The 12104-nt window shown below is 42.5% G+C and overlaps 1 protein-coding gene across 1 annotated transcript; it reads right to left on the reverse strand.

Annotated features, from left to right (window-relative positions):
• Window positions 1-138: 138 nt before the first annotated feature.
• On the reverse strand, window positions 139-2373 carry LOC106423349 (B3 domain-containing protein REM7-like). The gene is made up of 4 exons (XM_013864128.3): window positions 1661-2373; window positions 1159-1581; window positions 712-1083; window positions 139-636 (listed from the first exon to the last, which is right to left on the reverse strand). Exons 1-4 carry the CDS (start codon window positions 1754-1756, stop codon window positions 364-366), a joined length of 1164 nt encoding a protein of 387 aa, XP_013719582.1. The 5' UTR covers window positions 1757-2373; the 3' UTR covers window positions 139-363.
• Window positions 2374-12104: the final 9731 nt, after the last annotated feature.

A 12104-nucleotide genomic window follows, 5' to 3' on the forward strand; every position in this document is an offset into this window, starting at 1 on the left:
TTGTTGATATTAGTATCATGGGGGCATGCAGTGTACACTAAATTAAAAGAATAAATTAATGAAAAGAAGGCTTCCAAATATATCGTAATTTGCTTCTTGGTCTTGGTGTCCATCAGCGATCGACACTGGTCCTGGTCCAGGAGACGGCTTTTTTTTTTGTTAAAGGTCCAGGAGACAGCTAAAAAATATTTTGAACTTTTTTCTTTAACCACCACATTTATCTTTGTATCACCCAAGCTAACTGATTCTAGTATTAACTAGACTTCAGCATGTGCATACTAACATACAGCAGTATTGTTACTAGTAGCGAATTAATGGCAACTGTTATCTAATTTAGAGACAGTAAATAAATTACTCTGTTCTTCAGTCACAGATTGTTTCAACCTTGACCTTAGAACAAAACTTAAGAACAGGAAGTGTGTCTTCCCAAACCAACTCCAACAGAAAAGGCTCACCAATCTTCAATACATCATTAGCTTCACAGAAATCTTTCCATCCTTTTCCCAATCCTCTTTTCCCATATTTTGATCCATCCTTCACCAGCTTCGTTACCCACTTCACGCCATGTTTGTCCATAAGGATTATCTCATTCTGCTTCTTGATACCGTTGATCTTCATGAAAGTTGCTGGAAGAATCTGCACAAGAACCAATAAATCAAAAATAGAGGGAAAAAGAGAGTAAAACATAAACAAGATCTTTGCTTAACATACAAGTTTGGAGCTTCTGAAGTTGTAACGTGTGAGAGAGATTGTGACAAAACGGTTTCTCCTTGAAGATGATGAAGCCACCCAGTTAGAACGCCTCTTTGTCTTCCTCACTAGTTCTGAACACTCTTCTTCAGGACAGATACAGATCATGGGAGAAGTCTTGCCGTCTCCCACCAGATTAAACACCATTAAATCTCCTATTTTTCGTCTGTTATCACGGCAGAATCTTCTCCAGCCTCCTCTGATGTAATAACTTCTGCTTGATTCCCTAAATCTCAAACTCACAGTCCATGAGTTTCCCTCTTTGTTCACTACTATCATCTCGTGGCATTGTTTGTTTAGAGCATTTGAACTCGCAGCTTCCATAGGAAGATCCTGAAAACCACAGTTATACATCATCAACATGGTTTATAAGTGTGTGAAGTAGAAATGAGGTAAGTAAGTACTCACAAGTGTGTCTAGTCTTAGATTTGAAGCAGTGACTTGTGCTACAAAACAGTAGTCGAATGCGAAAGAGGACTTTGGCTCTCTCTCAGGTTTTAGATTCTTATTTGTTCTACAATGATTCTCATTGTCATCATCACTGTTGTCCTTCTCTTCTTCCTTGATGAGGTGAGATTGTGCATACTGAATCTCACAACAGTTAGGACCGCATGGAGTGACGTTAAACACCATATCTCCTTTGTGTTTGAAGATAATGACGTCGCCTATTCGAAGGTCATGTGCTTTGGCAAAGTCTTTCCAGCCTCTGGTGAGTCTCCGACCATCTATTGTCACTTCCCAAGTTTTATCTGAAGCGTGTGATCTAAGTTTAGCTGTTTTCTGCTTGTTTTTTCCTTCTATGTGCTTTGAGAAGAAGGCAACTGGTATTGTCTGCAACAAAAATAAACAAAAATCAAATATGAAAACAGAGAAATTAACAGAGGAGAATCAGAGAAAGAGTTGAGTATACGAGGTGAGTGTCGAAACCGAGAAGAAGTGGCTGGAAGAAATGTGGATTGGTCGGAGACTCAAGTGGTGGATTCGCCATTGAATTCAAACAATTCATGAGAAAAAAGAAAAAAGAAACGTTGTTCTTGTTCCTCTTTATTAAAGAAAAAAATCATGTTTTGTTATCTTGGTTCAAACTTCAATGTGTGAATAGAACTCTTTTTAACTTTATAGAAAAAAGTTAAGTGTTTCAGAGTTTTGTCTTAATCCAAGGAAATAGAGGCAACGTGCACGTGAACGGACAAATTCATTAAATAATTCAAATTAGCTACGGCAACAAAGAGTTCTCCCAGCCACGAGTTTCGAGGAAGGTCTTTAACCAACTTTACGCCTGACACATCCCCCCTCGGACCAGCGGATCCTTGATCCTGATTGGCGCAAAAGTCTGACAGTTCTCTGTTTTTTCAAAAAATTCCCTCTTTGGGATTAATCCTCTGGATAAAAAAGGGCGCTGACAAAATCTTCATCGGGTTCCACTTGCGACTCCGATCGACAGGTCCGTTCTCACCACCGGCCGTCTTACTCATCACCGATACAATGCACGGGAAGCTTCCTCGAGTCGGAGATACCACATCAGCCAACCTTTGGGTGGCGGCTCCTCGTTAGGGATCTCTCTCAGCTCTTACTCCCAGTCTACTAAGTTCACCGGGGATTCCTGGTCCTGCTGTTTGGTCCGAACCATAAAAGAACAACATCTCTGTGTCTCTACAAACCAAAAGGTTCTTACCCACTCATACGCTGTCAACTGTCTTCAGGGGATTCCCTCAAGCTATTGACCCTGCTCAGTGGTTAAGCAATAAAGCCCAATCTCTCGCACCATGGCGCATAGAAGAATTTCATCAGCTGAGAAAGGCAAAGGCCTAGATCTAGCCTCCCAACAACCCTCCCGCTCAGCCCGTGTCAAAGTGCCTCTGCCTGACAACTCTGACTTACTTCGTAAGCATGCTCTAACCCTCATTGGTCGAGTAACAAACAAGACAGCCCAGAAAGTGTGGACACTGATACCTTTCTTCACTGAACATTGGAAAACTGAGTTCAAACCAGTGGGCTCGGATTTAGGAAATGGCATGTTTCAATTCCAGTTTGAGCTTGAATCAGACCTACTAGCAGTACTGGAACAAAGGCCCTACCACTATGCAAGATGGATGATTATACTGCAAAGGTGGGAACCTACAGTCTCTCCAAACTTCCCCTCTCTAATCCCCTTCTGGATTAAGGTCCAAGGCCTGCCAGTTCATCTCTGGACAGAAGACACTATCAAAGCTATTGGCTCTGATATTGGGCTATATGAAAAGGCTGAGATTTCGGCTCTCACAGTAAGGATGCGAGTACATATCAATGGACTTCTCCCGCTGATAAAAAACTCTACAGTTGAATACCCAAATGGAGATGAAGTTGCTACAACTCTAGTATACGAAAGACTAGATAAACATTGCACTAAGTGCTTGAAACTTGATCATGAATTGAGAGACTGCTTGGTAGCTAAAGCTGAAGCGAGAGCGATGAAGGCACAACACGAAGAAGCTATTTCAGCACATGGCTCAGGACCGGCAAGAGACCATCCTCCACCACCAGTTCTCGAAGAAGGAAGTCGTCGAGAACGAGAACGTTCACATAACACACCATACCAGTTCTCAGCAACCCACAGACATGATCGGGTAAACAGATCCCCTAGGAATTCAGGAGAACCTGCGCAGCACAGAAACCATAAACCTCAATCCCACTCTTGGCAGGACAGAAGTGCAAATCGCAGGTATCATCAGACAAAAGAACGTCAACAGGGAGCATATGATCGCTCATCACGTTCGCACCGTGACCTCTCCAGCCATCGCTCCCTCCCTGCTCCTCCAAGCAAAAGCTACTATCGGGAGAAACCTAAGACCTCTTTTGCAGCAAAAGACTCTGGTTCAAGTGCTTCAAAGGCCCATTCAGAGATGAATTATAGGGGGATTCCCCAGGAAAACAACCACGAACCCCTTCCCCAGGAGGCGGTAAACGAAGCTATGGGTGAAGTGCGTGATGTTATGCTACAATACACAATGTGTGCTGATCCAACTGAGCGAGAAGCTAGGAAGGAAAGAGTAAGGCAGGCAGAAGAAAGAGGCCAAATGGAAGAAGCAGCAATTCACATGGTTCGAGCCTCCCTTTCTTCACCCAACGTGACCCAACCAACGACTGTGGAACGCATCCCAGCTTCACATCGCTTGGGCCCAAACCCCCCGATGCAAGATGCCAATATGGGGGTATCAATGGAGTCTCCACCTAGCCCTCGTGAAAGACTCCCTGCCTCTCTTCGCCTCGGTCTCTCTCCTCAAGCTGAATCCCAAAGGTGTGATGACAATGGCACACACCAAACTGAACTAAGCAGGGAGAGAATCCCTACAGCTATGCGCCTGGGAGCAAGCCCACATGTGGTTGCTACCACTGAAACCGTTAGTGGTCAAAACGTTGTTAAACGCAAACCAGGTCGACCTCCTGGGGTACGAAAGGACCCTGGAAAGGAAACTGGACTGGCAAGCACTGCGGCAAAGAAGAGGAAAGTACCCAACAAGCCATCTCCACGCCGGAAAACTGGCATTGGCTCTAAGACAGGAGGAACTCGAGCCAAAACCGCCAGCAAGGATACTGAACAAGGAGCCTCAAGTACAGCCTCAGAGAATGTACCACTTGTCAATCTGATCCCTAAGTCGACTAGACGTATGATGGATTTTCGGGCTCCGTCCCACCCCGCTCCTTAGCTATAGCTAGCTGGAACTGCCAGGGGTTGGGGAATCCCCGGACAGTTCGTCGGCTCGGAGAGATATCAAAGAAATATGACCCGGATATCATCTTCATTATGGAGTCAAAAAATCCCGATGATGTTGTCCTAAAAAAAGCTGGAACACATCCGAAAGCGCTATGACTGCCACCATCTCGTTTCTCCAACAGGACATGGTGCGGGAGGCTTAGGCCTTTTCTGGAAAAATGAGCTGAATCTCCAAATAATAGAGTCTGATACTCATGTAATCGAGACCACTATTCAATTTGAAGGAAAAAGTTTCTACTCTTCCTTTGTCCATGGTAGTACAGACCGCAACCAGAGAAATCTATTATGAGATCGCTTATTAGCTACTGCTGCAGGACGGGAGGAACCTTGGTTCCTAACCGGCGACTTCAACGACTTGATAAGCAGTGAAGAAAAAGATGGCGGGATTGAACGCCCTGAAGGTTCTTTCTCCGACCTTCGCACCTTTTTCTCTGAAGGAGACCTCTTCGATCTTCAGCACTCTGGTGATTTCCTCTCATGGAGAGGCAAACGAGGTGATCATCTAGTCCGGTGTAGGCTTGACAGAGCTGTATCGAACACCCAATGGGCTGAGTGCTTTCCTTCTGCACGCTGCGAGTACGTAGGATTCGAAAGTTCCGACCACAAACCTTTGTTATCTTTCTTCGACAAGGGAGGTCGACGCCGACGGGGTATGTTCCGATATGACAGAAGGCTGTGCAAAAATGACGAGGCAAAAAAGATCATCTCTGACTCCTGGCGTGCAACAACTAACTCCTCTGTAAGCGATAAGCTCAGCTCCACACGAAGTGCTATCTCAGCGTGGAACAAAACACAACAGCGTAACAGTCAACGCATCATAGAGGAGAAGAAACGGGAGCTGGACGCAGCACTCTCAAGTCGTTTAAACGACACAGTCTTGATCCAAAACATCTCAGAGAAACTCAATGCGGCGTATCTTGCGGAAGAAGAATACTGGAAACAGCGAAGCCGGCTTCTCTGGTTAAAACTTGGCGATCGCAATACAGGATTCTTTCATGCCATAACTAAATCCAGAAAGCGGACCAATGGATTCTCAGTCATTGAGAGAGAGGATGGGACGATGGTGCATAAGGAGGAAGAGACCGTTGCAGTTATAGGCGAATATTTTGAGAACCTCTTCACCTCGCAACCTGGTGAAAGAGAGGAGACTGTTCGACAAGCCCTCCACCCTATTGTCTCTGCCGAGGACAATACGATGCTCACCACCTTGCCGTCTGCGAGTGAAATCAAGGAAGCTGCTTTTTCGATAAACGCAGACAAAGCCCCTGGCCCGGACGCATTCTCTGCTGGATTCTTCCACACGCACTGGGATGAGATAGCTCCAGATGTCATTAAGGAAGTACATGGGTTCTTTCTGGGTGCGCCTCTGCCGGATAATATAAATGACACCCACATACGCCTCATTCCGAAGATCACCCACCCTCAAAAGGTGTCTGATTACCGACCGATCGCGCTGTGCAATGTGTACTATAAGATCTACTCCAAGATCCTCACCAGAAGACTCCAACCGCTGATGGAGAAACTGATCTCGGAGAACCAATCAGCCTTTGTCCCGGGTCGGGCCATAGGAGACAATGTCCTTATCACCCACGAGGTTCTCCACTACCTCAAAACTTCAAAGGCTGAACAGCGTTGCGCCATGGCAGTTAAGACGGATATGAGCAAGGCCTATGACCGTCTCGAATGGGAATTTATCGCGCTAGTTCTAAACCGGTTGGGATTCCACCAAAATTTGATAAATTGCATAATGCATTGTATCAATTCAGTTACATACTCCTTCCTCATTAACGGCTTGCCTAGAGGGAAGGTAGTACCGAGTAGAGGAATCCGCCAAGGCGACCCTCTCTCTCCCTACATATTCATCATGTGTAGTGAGGTTCTCTCGGGATTATGTAACCGAGCACAAGGAAATGGCCTACTCCAGGGCCTAAGAGTGGCTAGAGGCAGTCCTCGGCTAACTCACCTATTCTTTGCGGATGATACAATGTTCTTCCTCCAAGCTGATAAGGAGAATTGTGCAACCCTCAAGACCATACTGAACAAATACGAGAAGGCATCGGGGCAGTCAATAAACAAGGATAAATCCGCCATCTCCTTTTCCCGGAAAGCGCCGTCGTCGCTGAAACTAATGGTCAAAGAGGCCCTGCAGATCCATAAAGAAGGTGGTGCGGGGAAATATCTAGGCCTTCCCGAACACTTCGGCAGGCGCAAGAAGGACCTCTTCTCCTCAATTGTTGATCGGATCAAACAGAAAGCGCGGGGATGGACCAACAAATTCCTCTCCACTGCCGGTAAACTCGTCATGCTGCAAAGTGTACTATCAGCCATTCCATCTTACCCTATGACTTGCTTCAGTCTACCGGTCTCGCTCTGTAAACGAATCCAATCGGCACTGACCCGGTACTGGTGGGACCATAATGAGAATTCGAGAAGCATGGCCTGGATCTCTTGGGACAGCATGGCCAAGCCAAAATCCCTTGGAGGTCTAGGACTCTGGGATGTCCAGAACTTTAACGTCTCTCTTTTAGCAAAAATTAGCTGGAGGCTTCTTCAGAACCCGCATAGCCTCCTAGGAAGGGTGCTTTTTGGTAAGTACTGCCCGGAAAATAACAACATTCTACAGGCTACGGAAACTTCGGCGATCTCACACGGGTGGAGAAGCGTTTTGTTGGGAAGAGACCTCCTGGTTCAGAACCTAGGATGGATTGTGGGAGATGGAAAAAGCATCAGTGTCTGGAACGATCCTTGGCTGGCTCTCACCACTCAGCAGAGACCGATGGGACCTCCGAACTTGCAACACCTTGACCTCTCTGTGTCGGAGTTTTTGCTCCCTGTCACAGGGGAATGGGATGTCGCAAAAATCAAACGCATCCTACCAGATTTTGAAGAGAAAATTCTGCTAATTAAACCAAGCCTAACGGGGAGTCCTGACAAGCTTGTGTGGCTAGGCACCAAATCAGGTGAGTATTCTACAAAATCCGGATACTACATTGCTGTAAACGATGAGGATAGAAGGAACTTGCCGCCTAACGCAGAGAGCTTCAAGTGGAAGAAAAGCGTATGGAATCTGCCTTGTGCGCCTAAGGTGAAAATATTCTCGTGGAAACTACTTAAAGGAGCTCTCCCGGTTGGTGAAAGACTGGTGGAAAGGCACGTTCCAGCTGACCCTCTCTGTAAGCGATGCGGCTGCTCAGAATCTATTACTCATCTTATGTTCCATTGTTATTTTGCTCAACGGGTGTGGCAGCTTGCCCCCTACTCTAGTGACATGGATACTAGCGGAATAATAGATTTAATGTCTAGCTGGGATGCTCTATGTGTTCGTACATGCCTACCTCCTTCCGGAATCACGAGCGGGTCTTTGGCCCCTTGGATAGTTTGGTCGCTTTGGAAAGCTAGAAACAAATTTGTGTTTGAGGGTTACTCTGCCTCCCCAGAAGACACGCTATCCTCGGCCATAAAGCTAGCTAGGGAATGGGCTATGGAGATGAGGACAGAACAAACTGTGAGCCTGCGTCACCCTCCTCTGTCGGACATGACGACTCCCGGAGCAGTGGTAATCCGAACCGATGCAGCTTGGTCTGCGCACACCCAAGACGCCGGGCTGGGATGGACCATCATCTCAGACAGTGGCACTCGCTCCTTTAAGTTACCAATTAAGCTTGTTGGCTCACCGCTTGCAGCGGAAGGATTAGCCCTTCGAGAGGCAGTCCGTTCTTGCGTAACTCTCGGACTGAAGACGGTGGTCTTTGAATCTGACTCGGCGCAGCTCATCAAAGCAGTCAAGACTAAAGTCTTCGTTACTGAACTTTATGGAATTTTGGCTGATGTTCACTCTTTTGCTTCAGCTTTTATTTCTGTTTCTTTCTCTTGGATTCCTCGAGAGAGGAATGTTGTAGCAGACCAGTTGGCTAAAGATGCACTAGCTGTATCTGGAACCATGGTGGTTGGTGATGCCTTTATTGCTCCCAACTGATCTTTTTCTTATTAATGAAGTATGTGTTTCAAAAAAAAAAAAAAGAGGCAACGTGCTTGAATAGTAAAAAACTGTATAACTTTGTTGCTTTCTCTGTATCTTTTTGGGTTAAGAACAAACACTGGTCTGGTGCCATTAAAAGAACCGTCCCTTAATGAACTGACAAATCTTATTATCAGAGGGACACAAGTCAAGATACACACAACAAAAGGATCTAACTGTAATTGACAAACAGGAAGAGAATTTGAGTTTTGCTTTTAACTGAAACACATGATCATCCTTACTAGGCGAAGGTCGTCAAGACTTGCTGGTTTCTATTCCTCCCTTGGCGCAGGATCCATTCCAGTCGAGGGGCTATCAGCGAAATATTCTGGATGCTTCACGTTCACACCATACTGTCAAACCGAGTTTATTCATTGGTTAGCTTTACACTAGTAGACGAGATGAGATGGAAAAAAAAACTTACATATCTACCTACACCACTATTCATTGATTCAGTTCTATGCCATTTGTGTAGTAAGAATAACGGTCAGACTACACCTCATTAGTAGCTTAACTAGAAACAAGAAGCATATATATTTTCTACACATACTCTGGAACGCTGGTGTGGGTCAATGCCACACTAGAAACATGAACTTAGAGAAGAAAAAGTATTTACCTCACGCAAAATCTTTTGAAAGGTCTTCCATTACATACAATCTGATGTTCACATACAGTCCAAACATGGCAGAGTTATTATATTCCACAACTAAACCTCAATCAACTATAAGTGGCAAACCTAAATGACTCTATCCAAGACAATTCGATTGAACTGCTAGTAACCCAACACGACAATAGCTCCTGATCTGCTCTTTAGTTACAACTTGAATACCTACAAGTCCTTCGTCAGGGCACTGAAACCCACTCTTAGCCAAGTAGTGCTCCACTAGATCATCAGGAAAGTGATCAGCATCAAACAACCAGTAAAGTGTTTTAAACAGTGAAAAAGGAAGTTTACAGTAGTCAGTAGGAGTATTATCCATCAGAGAGCAAGGAACTCTGTAAGAGCAGCATCATCTTCATGCTTGACTCTCAAGACAGTTGGCTTGGCCGTTATTCATCTCCCCCACAAACAGAGTACTTAAGCCCCAAGTTTCCCACCTTTTAAGTAAAAAAGTTTCCAGAACGTTAACAAAGAACCTCTGAACTTGCTTAAATATCGGATTAAGAATCATCATTGCCAGCCAAATATCTCAAAATTTCTTCAAGTGAGCTGAAAGAAATGAACTGAAGAGATATATAAGAATATACAAAGTGAGCGAAACTAAGATGTAACGTCAAAAAAAATAGATAATTGAGCTGAGAGGAGGTAACTAATGCTACGGCGGAGAAACTTAGGGCATCTCCAAAAAATCGAGTAAAAGTGAATATTGAGTAAGGAATGCTCCAACCCAACTCCATATCTCACTCCATAATGAAATTTACTCCATAAATGGAGTAAAATATTTTTTGTTTGTTCATCACTCCATTATGGAGTGGGAAATAGAGTAGGGTTGGAGCAATTTTACTCAATTTTTACTTTTACTCCATTTTAGAGAAAAAAATGGAATTTTACATCGGAGATGCTCTTAGACGCCATCTCCACCGGTTGAAACTTTTAACAGTGGAGAAGAGTCTCTTGATATGGGCTAATGGGCCTAAATAAAAATATTAGGCCCAATCAAAGTCTCCATGATAGTTGCATGATTATATTCCTAGGAGGATGCATAACTATGTATCCATTTGTTTTCTTTTTAAAAAAAATCTACCCATCAAATCGATTTTCAAATAACATAAAATATATAAATATATAGAATATCGACAAGAAAATGTCAATCAAGAAAAAGCTTGGATTGTGACTTTGTGTTCTTCAATTTGCATAATGAAATTCTTTATTGGTTGGGAGACAAAGAATATGACAAGGAAAGCACTCCCATCCACCATCTACAATTCTACAAAAACACTTTTGTTGTATCTTTTGTCAACTCATAGTCTTTGTAACTTGCTAGATAGAAAGAAAACAAAAACTGTAGAAGTATATAAAAAGACCTCACTAAGGTCCATGCTAAAAAAAAAAAGAAAAGATATGTCCATGCTTCATTTCACTAAAAGGAAAAAAAAAATGTGAGGGTAAGCATCCAATGTCCCTTGCAGAACTAATATGACATATGATATTTCAATTTACTACAAGTACAGAATGATTGTTGAAAATACAATACTTTTTACTACAAGTACAGAACAATTGTTGAAAATGATGTAGCATGCAAACTAGTAGCAAAAATAATAAGCTATTTGGCATTTACATTACAGGAGAGCTGCTTTACTAATACCCTTTAGCAATTTTAGCAAATTTTTGGATCTTTGATAGTTTACGAATACCAATTTCTATATGTGACTAACAATAACCTCAGTGTGTCTATGTAACAAACCATATGTTTATGTAGTTTGGTAATGTTTAAAATTCACATGTTTTTTTAACACAGAGTACATGCACTCGTTGCTTCCGCAGTTAAAGTTGTAATAACAATGGCTACTAAAGATGATATTTGTTTACCTTCTGAGAAGAAATATGGTGTCCCATGGCCTACCAAATAAATACATTATTTTCGAATTGCGAATCTAAAAAGGATTGTTTAAATAATAATAAAAATCAAATCAGGGAGAGGCAAAACATGGTGCCCTATCAAATCTATTAATTCAGACGAGGCGAATGAGCACTGCAAACGAAGTAATGTGATCTTATGATCCTAATCGAATATCCACTATAGCGAATGTGATCATGATCATCATTGTATTCCTCACGTTAGTTATATCTTAATTAATAGTAATAAGTTAGTGACTATCCTTTAATATTGTTTACCGCCAGCAACGTGAAAAAATTAAAACGACCAGGAAAAAATATATTTGAATCAAAAACAAGTACTTAAAATCTAAAATGGTAAAAAATGAATTTGGATTTTTTCTATCAATCCTGATAAACCGGCCATGAAAAACTGCAGTTTAAGAAAGCTAAATATAATCATCCGATTGCAAATCTAACATGTTGGCGTGGGAGCTTTTTACATTTTGATAGATCTTGTTTGAATTTCCTAGAAAACTAGTTTTCAGAAATTAATTTGCTTGCATGAAAAGTATGATACACTATTGTGTAAACGTCAAACTGAAATATGGAATTTGTAGGTTAGTAAATTGTTCGAGGTCTATTCTGCTTGACGGATTTGTTTCTTTTTTTTATTAAATAGTTTTTAGATCGATGGATTATTAATTTCAGACTCTTATGACACTAAGATCAAATCAAGTAATTAACCTTTGTATAATATTAGTTAATTCAAAAGGCGTAGCTCATGTGTTGTTGTAGGGTTACGACTTTGGACTTACTCTTTAATCCGTCTTTATTAAATTTATAGTGCATTAGTACTTTAAAAATTTGTAGTGCCATAGTTCCTTATCTAGAAGAAGAGAAGTTTGTACGTCACCAAACACCACTAAAACTCAAGTTGGGAATATGTTCATCTGCTTATTTAAATAATTGTGTGTTTCCCTTCGAATTTAATACTATATCTTTCTCTCTAATCCTCAATTAACTAACTTAATAATAGTATAAAG

The sequence above is a fragment of the Brassica napus genome, chromosome A3 (genome assembly GCF_020379485.1).
Source record: "Brassica napus cultivar Da-Ae chromosome A3, Da-Ae, whole genome shotgun sequence".
NCBI lineage: Eukaryota > Viridiplantae > Streptophyta > Magnoliopsida > Brassicales > Brassicaceae > Brassica > Brassica napus.